The following is a 22,250-nucleotide window of genomic DNA, read 5'->3' on the forward strand; positions in this document are numbered from 1 at the left end:
GTGGTATGTCTACTGCAATAGGCATTAAACAGTGTATCCGTTTTGGCCGGAGTGTTCCTTTAAAATATTGTTCCCAGCCAATACTCACTTTACGAGGGTTTATACATAAGGTCATTTATTTATTTATTTGTGTGCCATTTCAGTTTTGTTTCTACCCCTATATACAGTACTTGCACCAAATTTGCATATGCCTATGTGCTTTTTTTTGTGGATTTGATACGTGCCGGTTTATGTTTGAATATAGTGCTTGCGTCTGGTGGGCCTGACCTAACGTGGGGGATATTGGCAGATATCCTTACAGTCAATGTTGACACCGGTCAGTCTAAACTGAAAATAAACAGCAAAGTTCAAGGGTCACTGAGCACAAAGCCTGAGAACGTCTATTACTTTATATATCGCTGTTTGTGCTTCACTAACCCGTAAATATACAAAACACACAACTATTTACACAACACACAGCGCCTGCACATCAATGCAACGTAATAGCGGCTGGAAGACTTTTGTCTGTTGTATATTTGTATGAACTGTTTTCACAAAATTGATTCTGAATCATAAGACATTATATGTATGCCGCTATTAACGTTGGCACAATTCTGTGCGGAGGATGTTTATAGAACAGTGCATCCCTGATCTGAAGAGCTTACAGTTTATTCATTGATGCCACTATTGCGGATGACTCACATCAGGGTCAAACCTGCTTCCTGATTCAGACAAAGTCAGTCTTGTTCAGCGGATACAGGAGATTATCCACTATCTATTTTTTTTAAGAATGGATTTGTATTAAATAATAATAATAACGCTTTTGTACGTTAAAAAGTAGGCAATATATAATGTACGGATTTAAGAAGTAATCGTCTTGTGGTATGCCTTGCCTTGAAGACATCACTTAAGTTGTCTTATGTTTGCAGTCATTGAAACAAACACTCTTTATTCCTGCTTTTTATATACCCCACTGACAGTGTTCCCTCTAAGGCCCCCCTTCACACGAGCGTGAATCACGTCCGTGTGCTGTGCGCTGAAACAACGCACAGCACACGGACCCATTGATTTCAATGGGGCCGTTCACACATGTGTGATTTTTCACGCAGCGAGAGTCCGCTGCGTGAAAGATACTACATGTCCTATATTGGTGCGTTATAACGCACCTCCGTGCCCATTGAAGTCAACGGGTGCGTGAAAACCACGCAACGCACACACATGCACCTGTGTGTTCGGTGCGTGATATACGCATCAATTCAGTTGAAAATAATAAGAAAAAAAAAAGATGTGCTTTGCGAGTGCGTGAATAAGCGCTCGCAAAGCACACTGATGCATAACGCCACACACACGGACCCGATTCACGAGCGTTAATTGGACACGCTCGTGTGCATGAGGCCTAAGGCCGTCTTCACATTGCGTTTTGGCCTTTCGTTGGAGGTATACGTTGGGAGGACTCCCGGCATATACCTCAGACGAAAGGCTAAACCGCATCCCACTGTGTGGCATACAGTGGGATACGTCGCCTGGCACTGGAAAAACTCCTGAAGTCACTGTAGATACATGAAAGGTAACCTCAGGAGCTTCCACAGGGCCGGAGTCCACACACAGATCAAGAATTGCTATGCCGTGGACTCTGGCCCTAGGGAAGCTCCTGATGTCACTGGCAATATATGCTGTGCTGGAATACGTTTGACGGATATTTATCAGTAGCATCCCTCACCATAGGCTCCCACGTAAAAAAAAAAACGTGTATTGCGTGGTATAGATTTTTATGCGGGATACCTCAGAATGGAATAGCATAGTCTACTACGCTTTTACATCATTAAAAAAAAAGTATACCCACATATACTGGCCCGACGGAGGCCTGCATGCCATGAATAAGGACACAGACGTGTCAGAAACGCGTAGGCACATTTGAACAGGGCTTACTGCTATCCTTCACCTAACATTTATTCCTGTACTCTGCCACAGAACTACTCCATATAGTTCTATCATTTTTATCTTTGTTATACCAATAAAATTGGAACAGGAGTTCCTTTTTAACGCACACCCAGCGCTGGATCTTGGTTCTGTTTTTTCTTCCGGAGGCCTAAAGGACTCTGGTTTGGCCTCCATCGGGCAAATGAAGCCCTACGGACACACGTTTAGCATATACGATGGCAGCTTTCCCGACATACAAGATAAACGTAGTTCATAAACGCAATGAGAGAAGGGCCCAAGCTGTGCCCTCTGGAATGTAAAGAGTTACATCGACCTTTCAATAAAGTCAAGAAGCCCAATAAAAACTTCACCTATCTGCAGGGTGTGGAATTTTTACCAGTTTCATATTCAGAAAGCAAATTTTAGAGGGAACAGTGGCCACTGGCTGTAGCATGAGATATTTGTCGGTAAATCCGGTGGGGCCATGGATACCAGACATGTTGGATTGCAGCCTGTCCAATACTTTTATCACCAACATAAGCTGCACCAAAAGTACCTGGCAGCTGCTTATATGGCTTACCAAAAATGACATGTTACTTAAAATGACGTGCCCATTCTGCTGACCTGAATGGGAATGTTTCAAGGAAGAAAGCTGGCGCCAAATAAATGTCTGTGCCGGCTTTAGAGGAAACCTCACTGATTGCAACTGCATGGACCGCACTGTTTATTTCCATACAAAGCATCTACATACATAGTTAAAAGGGGGCCTGATAGAAAATGAGACTCCCTTCTGGTGGTGGTTGACACCACCATACCCCATACTCCATCTTTTTTATGATTCATGCGTTGATTCACCACCACCTTTGGAGGGTGGATCCCTCATCAAGCATTAAAATAAGGTATTTGGCCAACCTGGGCACCATAGCATTGTCTGCCTCAATGGTAAGAGTCCCCGAGATGCCCTTTTTGGGACTAAATCCGTGAAGAGAGTATATTAAAAACATAAAGCTCTTGTATCAATAAACTTTAATTACAATGAACTTAACACTAAGGCCTCATGCACACAACTGTAGTGTTTTTACTGTTCACAAATACGGATCCGTAGTCATCCGCAAGTCGTCAGCATATCTGGCACACTGCTCACAAATACCTTCCGTAGTGCCTCCATATTTACGGATCCGCAAAAATAAAGGGAGGCTACAAATGATGATACCAACATGACCTAACCCCTTGAAAAGGTCACATGATCGCTCAGGCGCCATTTTCTTTGGGAATCCCCTGCCGTCGCATAGCAACACTTCCGCAATTACTGACGGCCACGAACGCACATCCGTAGTCGTCCGCAATTTTGCACGTGCCCATAGACTTCTATGAGCGAATCCGTGCCGTAATTGCAGACAGAGATAAGACATGTTCTATAATTTGCGGATCATTTCTACAGTCCGGACACACATCCATAACTAAGTATATACGGAAAGGTGTCCGTAGCTATAGAAATGAATGGGTCGGCAGATTATCCATAATTACGGACCTGTAATTAGGGATGAAAACTGCGGTCGTGTGCATGGAGCCGAACTTCAATAAGTCACAACTGCTTCTAGGGGATGAACATGTAGAGCTCATTTAAATGAACATTAAAACTCAAACAACTTTCTAAATTAGTGTTAACAAAGTTGGTGAAGATCTGAGGGACTGGCACTATATGGGCAGAATGTATCTAGCTATACATATACCTACTCTCACACATACCGCTGTATAGAAATACATATGTACAGCAAATCACACAATATCTGTAAAGCACCCGCAACAAAATCTCAGCCCTGGAATCAAATTTTCAAACAGTGTCAATTGCAAAGTTCTTTATAAATGAGAGTTCAGCAAAGCGAACAGTAAATGCTAATCCCATAAAAACCTTTACTTCTCTGTACAACGACTATTAAGTTCTGTCATTTTACTTTCCCTGAGCCGGACCATCTCTCTTATTTTTGTAATACATAGTAATCCCTGCAGGCTACAGTAACCGATATCTTTTTTTGTGTGCAGAGAATATCTACTGTATCAAATGATGGAATTCTCTTAAAGGGTCCCCTTAGTCGTGGTGAACGGGTTAACTATTAACAGATAAAGCCGTAAACAGTATAGCTATATATATATATATATATATATATATAGCCCAGCAGTCTAAAGCTTAGACTCCGACCTCCTCTAAGACTAATCCTGTTACTCACCGTTGATTTGCCTGCTACTCGGAGCCAGAAAAGGTTGAGACTTGTGGATTTTGTTTTCTTCCTCCATTGTCCCTATAACAAACAGCTGATGGGTTTTTTCAACAAAACTTTAAAAACAGGAAGAGATTACGGAAAAAACAAACAGCATTCCAGCCCGGTCTAATCACACTCCCTGGAAAAAGAAGGTCTCCCGTAGGACTGACAAGCTCGAATACAATCTGCCTTGGCTGCAGCTCCTGCTGCTGGTACAGTCCCAAGGAGGTTCTCAGTGAGGGCCCCAACAGGTGATGGGCTTCTCTGCCCACTGCTCCACATATAGCTACAATTACTGCAGCGTTGTGAATGGATCACTTCACTGGAGGGCACAATTGTACTGAATTAAAATAACAGGGAGCAGCATTAGTCTTTTGTAGCTGGAGAATATTCCTATAAGTGCAGTTCGTCTTGATTTTGTATTAAAGGGAATCTATCACCTATCATTTTTTTTTACTAATTAAAACCAGATAGTAAAACATAATCTTTTATTCAAATATGTTTTTTATCTTTTGCTTGTAGATTTTTTGAAATTATATGTTCTGTACATGATTAACGGGGGCAGCCATCTTGCCTAAACTGGTCTGAGCTGCATTTAGAAGTATGCTTTACTGCAGCCACATAAACCATAGGAAGCTGAGCCATTAACTTCTGTGAGAAAGTATTCTAGACATGCTCTGTGACCTGTGCAGAGGTCACTGTACATGGAGGGGGAGGAGGGGAGAAGTCCATCACCTATTGTCAATGGTGGATATGGTGTTATCTACATATAGGTGTTACCTGTCAGTGTAATCCTGCCTGTGAAGATAATGAGATGACTGCTGAGTAGTGATCTCTACGGAACAGGAAAGGTAGGTCTATTATGAGTGTTGGATCCTGTGTTATCTATATATAGAGGTGCTACCTTTCATTGTAATTCTGCCTGTAATAATAATGAGATGAATGCTAAGAAGTGATTTCTACAGAACAGGAAGGGTCAGTCTATTATGAATAGTGGATCCGGTGTTATCTACATATAGGTGTTACCTGTCAGTGTAATCCTGCCTTTGATGATAATGAGATGACGGTTAAGAACTGATCTCTACAGAACAGGAAGGGTCAGCCTATTGTAAGGCTCAGTGGACAGAGTAAAAACTGCAAAATGTTTAGATTACTTCTTACATGAATAATGACATAGACATTTAAAAAAAATAAAAAACACAGCAAGTAAAATTCTACATTTAAACAATAGGTCAATTTCTGATGACACATTCCCTTTATGTTTTGCTTTCTAGTTCAGTGTTCTTGACCAAGCAACCCTTGACATACCCCCTCTCTGAAATAAACTTATCGCTCACACTAATGAAATATAAAGCATTATTTAACCATGTAAAGTTAAAATATATCACTTTAAGTGGTTTTCAGCAGGATATACCATACATGTCTAATATGTGGTAGTCTTCTGATACACCCCCCCCCCCCCACTTCTGCAATATGAGATGGCAGAAGGTTGGTTTCACTGGAGTGAGCTCTGTCTGGATGTGGCCGCCACTGGTTTTGCCTTGCAGAGCGGGACTCAAAAAGGCACTTGTTCTCCCGATAGGTGGGGTTCCCAGAAATTCTTGGTATATCCTGTGGATACGTCAAAAGTGTCTAAGGTAGGTAAACCCCTTAAATATATAAAGCCAATATCCAGCAATCTTAAGTGTCCAATTAGCTGCTTAACACACATTTCCAGCTCGTTCAGATTGGCGACTGTGCCTGGTACTGCAGCTCTGTCCTATTAAAGTGAAGGGGCAGAATAGGTGAAGGATAGGGTATTTTTATGTAGTAAAGCAGCACTTTTCACTCTGGAAAGCTTTTCATATACTGTGATTTCCATGAAAAGCAGCGTAATGCCCTTTTTATCCTACATTGAGCACAGGGTTTCCCGACTGACTAACAGCGGATTTCTGAGGTCCCAGCAACAGACTATACTGGTTGTCAACTTTGTAGTAGCTTATACCCACATGCAAGATATGAAAAAAACGTTGTGCCAGTTATTACAAGTGCACTACATGCTCAGAAAGTGGCAGATCATCAACAGTTGCTAAGAGGCTACTGCAAAAGTACCAACTATTATGCAACGTTTGCTAAGAGCTTCAAAAAAAGAGATGTCAGTACTTCTGTAAAAGCAGTAAAAATAGTATTAGAACCTAACTCTGGTGATTGCTCTGACTTAATAGTAAGAATATTGTAATTATTCAGTTTTAGGTTGAAATATTATGCAATACCTCTCCTAACCACATGGTGTGCTATTGATATGAAACATGTTCATGAGTAACAAAAATACACCCATGCCAAGTCTAATATTTTTAATTGCCTAGAGGTAGAAATATGTAGTGCAGTAATTATATTTCTGTTCTGCAATACAGTATATATATATTTTTTTTAATATGTCACAACATACAGAGTAAATTACATTATACGATGTTAGATGATAATTCCATGCCTGCTACTTTCTCTGCAATGAATATTTTCTTGTTTATGTGTTTAACATTGCTGCTTTTGCAATGGCAAGTAAAAATAGCCATAAAATGTTAGCTAAACCCATAGATCGTTTTAATGTATTGTTGAATATAAAATTGTGTACAGTTCGTCTCAGCAGTAAGAACAGCTCGACAACAAACACTGGTCTGCATGGGGAACAAACCTTGAGAACAAGTCGACGACCAATGATATTAACTTTGTTATAAATTATATGTCAGAAAGAACAACAGTGTACACGAATGTTAAATGTAGACTGAGCCAAGAATACGGCAAGTTATTAACAGAGCTCTATTCAAAGAAAAACACCAGTAATTTCACATATTAATCCTTTCATTTGGGTTTTAAGACTTGGCTGGCCTCCCAGAAAGAGGAAAACAGATACAAAGAATTTATAGAAAGGAGGTCAGGTCATGGATAACTTGGTCAGGCGACTGTTACCTGCAATCATTCTATGATGACTGACACACTTTGTGCCGTTTTAGTCTAAATAGGTTTTGGGTATGATATTGTAAATGAGAATATACCGATATCAGCAATATATACACTAGTTATTGGATAAGAAGCTGAAGCAGTGGCTTTCGTCGTCATACGGTGGTCAGGCAACTGGATCACCCGCCCTTTTAGCTTCATCTTCCATCGTCACTTTGAAACGTCTGGGGGGAGACATTACTAGATGCATAGCTGGAACTACCCTTTAAGAATGGCTCAAGGTTCGGTACCCCTCCCCATTCCCACTGTAGACTGCTGCTTTACTAACTTCCTTATGCCATTCTGTCTTCTCAAGTTCAAGACAGGCATGGTGGCCATAATAGAAAGCAATAGGCTTTTTTAGTAGAGCGAATGTGTTTAATAGGATTGGGCACTATACCACACAAAAAAAATAAATATATATATATATATATATATATATATATATATATATTACATTGCCAAAGAAGGGTAGTATTGGAAATTTCCAATGTTTCACTATCTGTGCACCTTACTACCTTTTAGATCCCCTCCTCTTGACCTTTCCAGAATGGCGTCAGGTCTGCAGGGGGAGTCAAACGTATAATATTCTGTTCAGCTCTGCTCCACCAGGTAGCTCTGCCCCAGCCACCACCAATCATACAGACTTGACATGACACCTGCCACATGAAACGATGTGGAAAGATTAAATTTAAAATACATTCTACTCCAGCATTGTGTATATAGGCGTAGACAGCTGCCCTGGTATTTAATATTATATGCTGGAGTATCAGGGCAGCTACACATGTTCCCACGCTTAACTTTTTCTGGAGTTGCACAATTTGCATGATGCAAATTCAATACAAGCTCGCACAATCTAGTAAAAAAACATAGAAGTTAGGTTTCCATTTGACTTTCCGATGAGGGGTTCACTGGACGGAAACCTCAGATGGACCCCCTGAACGGAAAGCCAACGCTGATGTGAACAGGCCCTTAAACATATTTTTTTAAAACATGGGAGTATCTGGGCGACGGGTGGCATCGGCCGAAGGCAACCTTCGGAGGTATACGTTTTTTTTACATATTTGTTTAACATCTCGCTCCATACATCTCAGCTTTTGTCAGTTTAGAGATAAGTTAAGGGAGGACACTTCTGTATGTGTACTATCTACTAGTATATAGACACTGCTATACTGACTCTATATACTGGCAGTAGTTTGTACCGGATATTATTAATTCCCTGATACTATATACTGATAATATAAAATACTACCATGTCATCTACCACTTCAAACTTGGATAAAAGTTAGACAATGTTTTAATTCACTGACTTTAATTTCCCACCGTACCAATAAACATTAACTTGCCAATCCAAATCTGATATTGATGAAACGAACTGCAAAGCAAACAGCCAATGCACTCCGCAGACCTCTGCTGTTACCAAAATGTTTAATACAAAGCAAAGTCGGACTAGTACACATGAGAACCAGAGGCTGCTCCAGTTCTGACACAATAATGGGCCCATACTACCACAGAGCCCCAGAAGACAACTGCATTGGGAACTAGGGTCTATTTCCTACGGTTTAGTCCAAAATAACCTATTAAACCTTATTAATGATGAACTGTATGGGCAAAAGTATTGGGACACACATCTTAATCATTGAATTCAGATGTTTCATTTCGACACCCATTGCCACAAGTGTATAAAATCAGGCACCCAGTCTTACATCACTAAGCACAATGCCAAGCGTCGGGTGGAGTGGTGTAAAGCCGTCGCCACTGGACTCTGGAGCAGTGGAAACGTGTTCTGTGGAGTGACGCTTCTCTATCTGGCTGTCTGATGGATGAGTCTGGGTTTGGTGAATGCCAGGAGAACGTTACCTGCCTGTATTTTGCCAACTGTAAAGTTTGGGGAGGTGGAACAATGCTATGGGATTGTTTTTCAGGGCTTGGCCCCTTAGTTCCTGTGAAGGGAAATGTTGATGATTCAGCATACCGAGACATTTTGGACAATTGTAGCTTCTAACTTTGAGGGTAATTTTGAGAAGGCCCTTTTCTGCTCCAGTATGACTGCGCCCCAGTGCACAAGGTCCATAAAGACACATGCAATAGGATCACATGCAATAGGAGATAGGGATTTGAGAATCTGGTGACAGAGCCTCTTTAAAGAAATAACATAAGGCCAGATTCACATCTGCTAAGATAGAATTTGCTATTTATAGAGGAATGGAAGTTGATAACTGATTTTATTTTATACTCCATTTATTTTATTTCTGTCCTCCTAGAGATTAAGGGTATAATTCTGGAACAGGTAAGGTAAAGCATTTTATCGGGGAAGAATAGTGCTGCATGCTGGGTTATTCATTTTCTTTCCACTGATCAAGGCCTTTATGCTATACCTGGACTTGTAAAATCCCTCAAAAAAGCTGTGATATCTGAAAATAGGCAGCTATAATAGCCAAAAATACCATATAGAACCAGTACTGTGCTAACTAATACAGCTGGAGAGTATGCTGTAATAAGGAGTCGATAAACAATGAAATAAAAAAGTGATTATGACACATAATATGACCATTTAAATTCTAGCCATAAGTAAAAAATCCCTGGGTACAGTTACACTGTGCACTCTTTCTAAGATCTATTTGTCCACAAATCTTTTCTGCCTTCTGTTACTGAGACAGGAAGTAGTTGTCTAAATTTTTCAACTAATGCCAGCCATATTTATTCTCATGATTATGCTTTTTCTGTCACTTGGTCACGCAGCAGGCCCTCCTCCTTCCTCTCTCAGGTCTTTCACATAGTCATTGAAAGTGGGAGAACGATTACCTGCATTTTACTGTGCTGAGACATACTAAATTTAAAAGGGTTATCCTGGACTATACTAGGGCAGGGGATGGTATAAAATAATAAACAATCAGGTATACCTGAAATGCCCGCCGCTCCAACGCAGCGGCTGGTCTCTGCCGCACCGGTCTCGGAACTCCTGCATTGATCACAAGCCATTCATTTGTCACCGTGCCACTGCAACCAATTTGTGATCAATGCAGGAGTGTCGGGGACCTGAGCAGATGTGCTGGGGCGGAATGGGCATTTCAGCTGGTGAGTACAAGATAGGTTATTATTTTATACCATCTGCTACCCTAATAAAAAATGTAAAAAGTCCTGGATAACCCTATTTAATCTACGTACATGAAACCAAAGTCTTCACTACAATTTTTAGCCCAGTTTTTTACTTTTGAAAAAATATGCAAGGAAGTGATGGTGACATCGAGTAATTAAGTAACTGGCTTCTTCTACGTCTACTCTTCTAAGAATACTTTCTTTAGAGGAGAGAAGGACCATGGACAGGTAGTAACATGCGTCATCTATGGATTACACTGACATTGCAGGAATCTTGTATTTCAGGATGGGTCGTAGTCTTAAGAATTTGAACTTAAACACAGAGAATGTTAGACTTGTGTATTTTTAAATATGGGAAGTTTAAATATTTTCTCAGTCACTGTAATTATTATTTTCAGGCCTTTTTAATGTATTCTAGTTCTTAAAACTGTTCATTTTGTTAAATGGAAGCAAAACAAACAAGTCAACGTCAAATCATTGGTGAGCCACTATAGAACATTTTAAGAATACCACTACTTTAACCCCTTAAGGAACTACCTAGCTTAAGCCTTCAGGAAGGAGCATTTTTTAAACTATAAACGCATTTCAAAAGCTATAACTTTTTGATTTTTCTAACAAAGCTGTATGAGGACTTATATTTTGCGGGATGAGTTGTTGTTTTTATTGGTATCATTTTGGGGTTCATATGATGTATGGATTAAAGGTTATGTAAACCTTTGAACACTTTTTTATTACATAAAACAATGTACTATATAGTTTTAAGCAACTCTAATTGTTTTTTATTATATTATTTTTTACTTTTTCAGATACAGCTTCTTTGTATCCTGGATACATAGAAGCTGTATCTTGTGGTCAAGCTCGAATCCGTCAGGTCAGCGGGACTGACGGCTTCGGTGAGAGCGTGTCTCTGACACAGAATCCACCTGTCATCTATCACATCTAAGTTATTTACACCAAAACTAATCCTCTTATTTTCCCACACATATCAGTGTCAAGCATTTGTCCATTGTGTAACGTATGACGCCGCTATAGCACGAAAAACAAAGACCCTATTTCAGCTTTAAATGTATCGCCCTCCCTTAGTTTTAGATACAGAATCTGCACTGCATCCAAGTACAGAATTGGTTTAGTAAAGGCGCAAAAGCAGATAGGGCCTGGGTGGAATAGACTAAAATTGGTTTCATGGGGTTATTATTTTACATTTGGCATAACGTCCATTCTGAGTGGAATGTATTATGGCGAAGCTCCTGACATCCATGCAAAACGTGTTTGTCTAAAATTGGTGCGTGTGGGTTTGGAGAGCTGTACACTTTTTGGGGAAGGGGGATTTTTTTATTTTTGTACTTTTTAAATTTTTATTTTTCACATTTTATTTATAATTAATTGTAACATTTTTCTGTCATAATGTACTTTTTTTTATACATTTATTATTTTTTACTATACGATCAAAGGTTAGTAGGGAAAGCATTATCTATGTGGTATGATGGTAACATCCCATTAGATCACGGTTATCAGTGATCAGATTGCGTCTTCCCTACATGCCTCCAAGCCCCCTCTGTACAGGGAATCCTTCTGAAATTATTACTGGGATTTATTTGGGAACACAGTGGTGAATAGAACAGCTGTTTTTAGGGGTTCTTATGACGGGGAACTGATTTTTTCCGTTCCGTGTTAAAGTACAGGATCGGGCAGGAGCGCGCAGTGCCATTAAAGACAGCATGTAAATTAATAGGCTGCAGGCACAAGGACCAGTCCCTTAGTCTCTCAACTTACGTGGTGTGGGCTGGAATTGTTAATTTTTGCTGGGCTGGGAATGGAAAAAAATGGCAATACCGCCATTGTTTTTGCATTTTTTTTATGCCATGCTAACTTTATTCTAGGGGTCAGTACGATAATGGGGATATACAATTTATATACCGTCGTTTTTTATATGGTTTACTACTTTTGCTGAAACAAAGCATGTTTTATGTAAATAAATCCTTTTAATGTCACCACATTACAACCGTATAGGGGCTTGTTTTTTGTGGGATGGGTTGTAAGATTTTTTTGCCCTCATTTTGGGGTACATATAATTTATTGTTTGACTTTTATCATTTTTTTTCACGGCGGAATGGGAGAAAAAATGAAATTCTGCCATTGTTTGTTTTGCGTTTTTTTCTTACTTCCTGTGCAATGCGGTTAAAATAATGTGTTATCTTTTTTTCTATGGGTTGTTACAAAAGCGTTGGTACCATATATCTGTTTTTTCAAATTTATTGTTTAAAAAAAATTATGTATATTTTTGTAAAAATTTTTGGTGGGAGGAGATTTTTTATTTTAGTAAACTTTATTAAACCTAATTTCACTTTATTTTTTGTCCCACATAGGGAGAAGAAGCTGTGATCCCTTGATCCTTTACCTAATGATTTGGAATACTTCATTTTTAAGATGCCAGACAATCAGAATTTCCGGAACAGAAGGTACAAGGAAAAATAAATGAAAATGTAACTGTAATATTTTTATGTCTTTTGTGGATATATGTAGGGACCATTGTAGACTATTTCATGCTGCATCAACCAAGTTCACACAAAAAAAGTACAATGTTTTCAAAAAAGGTAATATCTGGAGATTTATGGACCTTGACAAATATTTCCCTTCTATTTAACTGCTCATTATTATCTATCTGATAACCTAAAGTACAAAGACTGTCCATTCATTTAAACTAAAAACATTAGTCATCCAGATGAAACAAAACTACTGGGCCGAAAAAGATGAATGGCATGTCGTATGTTTACGTAGGGTAGAATAGATTCCATTTTGTACATACTCAAGTGATCAAAGGTAACATATTCCTTTGAATTAGAAATGTACAAAGTCAGACTTAATGATGGGCAGCAATAATTCATTCTCTACAGATCAGCGTAGAGGTGACGTGATTGTCCAGTTTGAGGCCTTATGAATTATGAACCTAATGAGGATCTTTCATGATTGCTATTTTAAGACTGAGTGATAGGATAGGAGCGCGTACAACGACTGCCACAGTCTGTAAATGTTTAAACCCACCAAAATAATGCCAACGTTGAAACTTTCTGCAGAGATCATGTCAAAATGTAAAACATCTTAGGTTTCGTTCACATCTGCATTAGAGGCTCCGTTAGGGGCCTCTGTCGCAGATCCGGCCGAGTTTACTGGTGATAACCCTAAAGTTATGCCCTTGTATATGGAGTTACAATTAAAATTCTGATTCGTTTTCCTTTAGCTCCCAGGTTGCCCAATTACATATTACATATTACAGTCTCCAGTCTGGGTGACTCTGTGACAAAATGATACTTCCATAGCTGCTAAAAATGGCTGCTGTAACTTAGCTACTTCCTAGACCCAGCTTAACTGATATGGGAAGAAATGTAGACCATAGTTTACGGAACAAAAATGTATTCTTAAGAGGCAAAATATGACTTTTTCTAGGCAAATCAAAGAAGGAGCTTGAATATAAGAAGTGCCATATGTGTGAAATGTAGTTATCTCCCCCTTGGCAGGATCAGAGCTGCACATATGGCTACATGAATAATTCTCACTGCTTCCTGCATATTTATAGTCAGATATATGAGTAACATACTGTCCAACATCTCACTAACATTTCCAGTGACACTTAGCTGCTGGATAGTTTTCTTCATACACATGGTACACACATGGAGGATCTGCCTCCTACGATGTCATCAGGCCACAGAACCACAGCTATAAATTCTGAGGACAGAGTGAGAATGCCCAGTACATGTATGGCAAGGTAAGTAGCGACAAAAGCTTGTTACAGCATTAAATCTTTACAGTCAAATAACTATGGAACTATTACTGATTCTAGAGGTGCAAAGAAAAATCTTTTTATTCCAAAAATGTAAGCAATCTAATTTGCCTAGTTGCGTCCCGATTCTCCCCTGATGGTAGATGTTGGGGGAAAGAAGGATCAAGTTGTTGAATTTCGACATGCCCGGTACTTTTGTTTGTTAAGGAGATAAGCCACTGCCAGAGGAGACTGGCAGCGGCGTTCTCCCTTCTCCCCATTGAAAACCCACGCACACTTGGCCAAGCCGAGCGTGCATGTGTATAGGGAAGTCGTTAGGAATAGCTGTCGACTGAACAATCGTTTCGCTAACAGCTTTCTAAAGTGTATGGCCAGCCTAAGACCGAGAAGAATTTTTTAAATGTTGTTAAGATAACAGCGTAGCCTCAAGCTGAAGAAATATTTAATAGCTTTTTCAGTCAAGTCCAGAGTAACAATGGTGATTACCCAGTCTCCCCGGTAACATTGCACACAACTAATGTTAGTAGAGGGATATTGCCATTTCGTATCATCAGCATGACGTAGACCGCACAAATGAAGTGGCGTACATTTATCAAAGGGATTTGCCAGTTTACCATACTGGAAGGTGGTTAAGTGTATCATTACACAGCACTCATCAAAATCAGTGGCCATGTGTTTATTACAATGGACGAAGGCAGCCACCCCCCACAGCAGATAACGCTGCATGGTTCTCTGGCCTCAATAATTGGGGGTCTATTATCTCAAACTGCACTTACATATTTTAAACGGGGTTATCTAAAGCAGACAACCTCTATGGAGGCAGACACTGGCCCATGTGGCCCGGGGAGGAAGGTATCTAGAATCAAATGCCATACCATACCTATTTCTCTTCGACCATGAATAATAGTACAGAACAAGGGGGGAGGGAACTTATGATAAGGGAAACGTAGGACTTTAACTTAGAAGTGTCTCAAGAGCACGGCCACTGAAGACTTGCAGGATAGTCTTGGAGATCCTCATCACACATCATCATAGATCTTCTACAAGATCTCCAAGCATTTGTTGGTCACTGTTGAGTCGAGACACTGTGACCTGTATGTAGGCCTACTCTAGGTTGGTAATTCTCATGCTTCTTGTTATGCCATTCACTCCTATTTTATCCTAAGTATAGCCAAAAGTGACAATTAACTTCAATCCAAAATCTGTAGTATCCAACTTCATTAAGATCTCTTTATGTCATCTTTATTCGTTGCCCTTTTTACGTCACCATTGGTTGATGCTACGTTGATGATGAGAAATGACTATCCAGTCTCTCCCTGTAATTTGTTTACATAATTTATTTTCGATTAACTTTTTTATGGATAAAGAGAGGAGCACAGGTTGGAAGACTACACGTACGTGTGACGGAGATGAGTAAAATGATAGATGGCAGTAGTACAGAGTGCTTAATGGATGGAGTATATCACACCTGACAGGACGCGCTACTCGAGGCCGATACTGTCGACAGCAAAATACTTACGAAGCTCTTCTATATTGTTTCTAATCAAGAAGGAAAGCTTTCTAGTTTTTACAACCAAAGGCAAGTGTTTCCATCGGGGTTATAGAGGTTTACTATAGAATTGCTATTAAGGGGTTGTCTGCATTTGGTGTTTATAGCTACCTTTTTAAAATAATGTGAAAGGGTAGTGATGTATTGAGGGGACAGGTTGTAGACTGCCTTGTATGTCATTGCCCAGCAAATTCATTAGCAAATACTGGCAATGTGTAGCCAGTGAATGGACTGGTAGAGAGGAAAGGCGGTAGAGGAACAATGGTAGTATTAGAGGGGAGGACAAAGAGAAGAATATTGCCGTAGTCTAGGGGGGATATGATGAGGGAAATACAAATAGAAAATGGCAACTCAAGGTTAAGGTCCGGGAAAACTATGAAAAATAGAGTTTGCCCCCATACAGTCTGACAATGTCTGATCGGATTGGACAGTTCTAGGTTGTGTAAAATGTATTTTCAACGTATTCATACATTTCCAGGAGGAACAACAGAGGAATGTTACAACACAGGGATCTAAGAAAAAAATGCTTAAGCTTTGTTATTTTATAGTGAAGCGTTGACTAAAAAAAAAGAGGGTTGACAGGTTCTATTTAAAAGCTATGTAAACCTTTGAAAGCGATTATTTTTAATATAGAATGGTCAATCAGTGTGTGTTTGCAACTTTATAATTAGTTTTTATTGAAAACAATTTTTACTTTTTGAGATACAGCTGCTCTGTATTCTGTATACAGAACAGCTGTATCTTACACTGAATCCTGTACCGGTCAGGTCCGCGGGACTGAATGGTTCAGTGTCAGCGGGTCCTGCACGTCGATCCACCTGTTATCCATCACATATCAATTCATAACTTAGATGTGATTGATTACAGGTGGATCCTGTGTGTCAGAGATACACAAGACCTGCTGACACTGAACCCGTTAGTCCCTCGGACTTGACGGATTCAGGTCTTAGCGCACGATACAGCTGCTCTGTATACAGAATATGGAGTAGCTGTATCTCAAAAAGTAAAATAATTTTTAATAAAAACTAATTATAAAGTTGCACTAATCACACTGACTGACCTTTTTATAAAAATAAAAATCTCTTTCGAAGGTTTACATAGCCTTTAAGGCCTTCTTAAGACAAATGTAAAACAGTACAGACTGGACATGGGGTAGTAGTGAGGTGAAGCACAATAGTCCCTCAATTTGGAACAACTCCAAAAAGTTTAGTAAAATAAATTTGTACGAACTATTGTCTGGGATAATATTTCCTTATCTGATAAAAACAGATGATAAAAAAAGACTTTAAATTTAAAAAGTTCCATGACTTACAAGAAGAAAAAAGGTACAATCCTCCCTGGAGGAAGTTCTCTAATGCATTCTACATACAAAGGATGGAATGTAGCACACAAAACATTCCCAAATGCGATATTCAGGAATCTGGCGAGCTTTCCAGTCCACTAATTGGTAAAATACTAGAACTTTCGTGCCAAATAGCAACTAATAATTCACATGCAAATGGTCCAGTGTGCTGCTTGAACAGATAAGAAGAATAGTTTGCTGTAATTTGAACACATGCCAATCATGGCATTTGGCAGTAAGTCAGGTATTTTGGGTACAATCATGAGCCAGCCTTGATTTAAAGGGTCCAAAGGGAATTTAAAAAACATATGCTTCATTGTTTGTGAGATAGCAAATATATTTATGCTCCGAGCCTCGGATCGATCTATCTTAGATCATATAATGATGACATATCCCATAGGTAGGTCATCAGTATAAAAAACAGCCCTGAGCCTGGACAACCCCTTTACAGGCAATATGCCCTGGCAAAAAAAAGTAAGTAAAATAGCTCTTCTCCATAAGTAAGAAAACTGTCTCTCTATTGCCTATAGGTGACTACCCTGTAAATCAATGTCCGACCCGCTGTAGTGCCTTGAAACATGACTCGGCTTAAGAGCCAAACCAGGGAAACCCATCTGTAGCCCACGCTATTCACACAGTTTGTTGTCAAGATTACTGCAAAAATGTAGTGGTTTTGGCACGATTTTAAAAAATGAAAAAAAATAATGCGTTTTGCAGTGGTTTTGTGGTAATCTGAGCAATAATCTGAAATTTGCCCGCACCGTGTGAATAGACCCTTATCTGTGTGCAATGATAATACTAAGCAGCCACCCCCCTCATGACTGGTAGGTGTGTGAGGGGATGTTTATTAGTATATTGCACCTGTACGACCTTCCTCTTATTGCATTGTGGCTTGTCTGCATCTTGCTGGGAGACGGTATATTAGCCTGCCCTTGTATCAATGATATGTTGTAAATTCGATCCAATTTTAGGTTATTTTCTTTTAAACAAGTCATGTTAATGGGGGTAAGGCAGATAGGGCACCCACATACGTTAAAATGAGCAGATCTCGCTACTAATGGTAATTAAGAGTCGACCTTGAATATACAACATAATCAACGAGATCTACTGGATCCTAGAATTTATCTCATTGCTGGAAGCGCCTCTTGAAATTTGTTGGGGTCCCTGATTCTGGACCCCCAACATTACATTCTGATACACAGATTTCAAAAAGTAATGTTTGCATATACATATCTAAGCATATCTTTGTATTTGTAGACTGGATAGACATGTCATAAAAGTCTACTATAAAAAAAAGATTATTTTAAACAATTACTTAAAGAGGTATTCCCAACTTAAACATATATTGGAAATATCCATGGGTTATCCCAGGAGGCACTCAGAACAGAAGGACGCGTCACTATGACAACACCCAGGGGTAAGTATAGGCTTTTTTTCCCAAGCACTATATCTAAAGATTACGCCCGAAAATCTTTTTCGGACAGAATTTCCTGCGAGTTCTAGGACAGATACGCTTGTACTTTTACGCAGCATATCCGACCCGTGGGAATCCAGCCTTACTGTCAAACTGGGGTACGCTGGGGCCGTTAGAAGAAAATACCACGTATCCGTATCAACTGCATGGCTACTTCTAAACATTTTTTTTGACACAGGGCAGTTTTAATGCAGTTTTGGGACTGTATTCTTGTAGAATGTGAAATATGATCTGGTGTTGGTATCCAAATATTTAGTTGAACTTCAGGGATATGTGAGACCAGAAACTTAAATGAGTTATCTCATGAAGATGACTCCTGTCCGTGTGCCCTATTAGGATATATGGATGTTATAGAGAGGGGTTCCCCTCTCCGGTGTAGCTCACAATCTGGCGGATTAAAACTGTCCATGTTTGGCCGCCTTGTAATGCTACATTTTCCCTGCAGTGTCCATTGCATGGCTTCCCCGGGTACAATAAGCTGTTTGCCAGGAGTTGGACCTATGCCAGCCAGCTAACCGCCACGGCAGCTCCGTTCTTGATGAGACAACCTCTATATCCCTTATTTATAGCCTAGAAATGGACCAAGCCTACATTTATGTGTTTGTTTTTTTAACACTCTCAAATTAAAGTAATGCAGGGTAAAGAAAGTAAAGTTTAATGGTGACATCAGTGAGGGAGGAAGTAGCTTTCTTCTCCTCCAATTTGTGTTTCAATATAAATCAATATGGCTTTCAAAGTTTTAATGTACACCATAGATCCAATTTTTTTTTGACCATTTGAAAATATGCTTTAAATCCTGTTGTTAACCTATGAGATGCTGCCACTGATCAAGCAGTCATTTACATGGGAAGTATACCCAATAAATATCCATTACGTATCTATGGTGTGTTTACAAAATAAAAAGATTCAAATTGCACAGAAATTAAAGAGGCTCTGTCACCAGATTATCAAACCCCTATCTCCTATTGCATGTGATCGGCGCTGCAATGTAGAGAACAGTAACGTGTTTTTTTTTTTTTAAACGATCATTTTTGGCCAAGTTATGAGCAATTTTATATTTATGCAAATGAGCCTCTCTAATGGACAACTGGGCATGTTTTTTCTTATTTCCAACTGGGCGTGTATTGTGTGTGTAACATCTGGGCGTGTTTACTTGTTTTACTAGCTGGGCGTTGTGAATAGAAGTGTATGTCAGCATCATGTCAACATCATACAATTCTATTCACAACGCCCAGCTAGTAAAACAAGTAAACACGCCCAGATGTTACACACACAATACACGCCCAGTTGGAAATAAGAAAAAACATGCCCAGTTGTCCATTAGAAAGGCTCATTTGCATAAATATAAAATTGCTCATAACTTGGCCAAAAATTATCGTTTAAAAAAAAAAACAAAACACGTTACTGTTATCTGCATTGCAGCGCCGATCACATGCAATAGGAGATAGGGGTCTGGTGACAGAGCCTCTTTAAGCTTTGGTCTACACTGAAAATGCCAGATGCTCAGTGCAAGAAGCATGCACAGTTTTTGTAGTTCATCAACATATGGTACTGATCGAAAACACAAAACATGGTCTGTGGTTGTAAAAATGAAGAATTTAGATGTTCAGGTCTTCTTATTTCCACCATTCAATTGATAATTAGGGTGAATGACACTCTATGTGGGCATCTTCTCTGTATCTACAGTGGTGCATCTATTGTGGGTCTAGGAGAAGCACTGCCCATTCACAGTGAAATCCAACAGACGGGCTTCTCTGACGACTTGATCTCCAGCGGCTCCTGTGATCTCCTGAACATTGATTTAAGCTGAATTATGATCAAATCAACTTTACAAGTCTGTAATATTGAAAGTCCGTAATTTTTAATAAACACCAATTACAAAAATGATTATTTTTATCATAAAATACATGCAATAAATAGAAAGGAAATTGCTTAAAAGGTGTCCATAGCCTTTAACCCCTTTCACTGCCAGGGGGTTTGGACATTTTGCAACTCTGGTAGCCAGAACTAATTTTCACACATGCACCACACATCCTAAAAATAACAGTTTAATACGTTCAGAGTTCATAAAAACCATATATGACTAAGTCTTCATGCACACATCTAAAATCACCAGAATTGAAGAGATCAAAAATTTGTTAAGCTTTCTTTAAAAAAAAAAAAAAAAAAGTAACAACATATAAAATACAGGGATTACTCATCTAAAAAAGTGAGCGTGCCCCCCCCCAAACCTTACATATTTCCTGAAAGCAGACAACTTGACTATTACAGTTGTCTTTGCGTGCTTTTGGCAGCCATGTCCACCTTCACGTTACTATGTGACAAACGGAATCAACAATGCATTAAAACAGACATTTGCACCTGCAGTAACATACAAGCAGAGGTGCACGCACAAAAACAATGTAAAAAGGTGTTCAAAGTTCATATAGACCACATACGTCTACATCAACAAGAGCCTGTGCTCCCAAAAATGCTGAAACAGAGGCCATGTGATATTTGGCCATTATCCACAAATATTTTAAAAATATATACTACACATGAAAACCGCTACTATGCTACCAAAATCGTAATTTTTTGAAAGCACACAGCATACTGTGTAGGAAAATACAACATAATCATATACACACACAACCACCTTCACACAACTTTGCATCAAACAGTAAATAGAAGCAAAAATCGCATGAAAATGTAATTTTGTGACTAAAACGCGTACTCAAGAAGACCCCTTATGCAAATGAAATGTACTCTGCAAAGGACTGTAAGATGTGAGGAGTTCATACATACCCCACATGTCTATGTTCACAGGTGTATTGAGGATTACATAAGTATAACATTTGCAGATCCCCTATACATACTCTAAGGGTATGTTCACACGGCCTATTTTCGGAAGTTTTTCGGGCCGTAAACACACGAAAAGCAGCCGAAAAATCGGAAGCAGAAACTCTCTTCCGACTGAGAGTTTTTTTTACGCGAAAAAGAAGTGCAGGACACTTCTTGGAACGTTTTTGGAGCCGTTTTTCATTGACTAGCGAAAAAAGCTCCAAAAACGGCCATAAAAAAACGCCACAAGAAACGCTGCGAAAATCGCGAGTGGCACAAAAAACGTCTGAAAAACAGGAGCTGTTGTCTCTTGAGTCAAAGCTTTTTTTTAACACAATTTGAATAAATAATGCTGCAAAACCATTCCATTTTGCTGCGATTCTGCAAAAATTGTGGCAAAAATTAACTGCAACATACGAATACAGCCTAACCCTAATCAAAAATGATAAACCCCTAAACTTAAAGGGGTTGTCCACGCACGGACAACTGATGATCTATCCATAGGATAGGTCATCAGTATATGATCAGTGAGGGCACCCCACACCGATGAGCTGCTCCGGCTGCCGGATGTCCATGCTGGAAGCAGATAGCTCCGGTCACAGAATATCGGCCGAGCTGCTGTACTGCAGATCTGCTCCTATTCAAGTGAATAGCAGCAGAGTAGCAGTTCTGAAGCACAGCTGCTATGCAGTGTACGCGCCCATCTCCTTCTGGCTCTGAACTCTGCATATCCTTCATAACATCCGGCACTTGGAGGTAGATGGAGCAGTTAATTGGTGAGGTGTCCGCGCGTCGGACCCCCACCGATCATATACTGATGACCTATCCTGTGGATCATGCCCGGACAACCCCTTCAAGCTAATGCATTAGCTAATACTAATTTTAGTGGAACAAGTTGGAAACGATCATTTACAGGGATCGTCAGTGGATTTTTCATTTTTCTATGTTTAGTTCTTTGAGCTTTGGATTGATTTGCTCATTAACATCTTACAATCACTGAAAGATTATTCATTAACACAAACAAACCAAATCCGATTATTATGCACGATTAT

General features: G+C 39.5%; 1 protein-coding gene across 7 annotated transcripts in view; it reads right to left on the minus strand.

Moving 5' to 3' along the window:
• KIAA1217 (KIAA1217 ortholog) overlaps positions 1-22,250 on the minus strand; it is a 534,607-nt gene that overhangs the window by 272,803 nt on the left and 239,554 nt on the right. Inside the window, exon 1 of one of the 7 annotated variants that reach the window (XM_075827546.1) lies at positions 4,128-4,404. The exons of the other annotated variants lie outside the window; for them this stretch is intronic. Within the exon in view, the coding sequence (XP_075683661.1) occupies positions 4,128-4,194 (67 nt within the window). The 5' untranslated portion in view covers positions 4,195-4,404. Of the gene's footprint in view, positions 1-4,127; positions 4,405-22,250 lie in introns of those variants that run through there. 7 annotated transcript variants of the gene reach the window in all.

The sequence above is a fragment of the Rhinoderma darwinii genome, chromosome 5, assembly GCF_050947455.1.
Source record: "Rhinoderma darwinii isolate aRhiDar2 chromosome 5, aRhiDar2.hap1, whole genome shotgun sequence".
In the NCBI taxonomy this organism is placed as follows: Eukaryota; Metazoa; Chordata; class Amphibia; order Anura; family Rhinodermatidae; genus Rhinoderma; species Rhinoderma darwinii.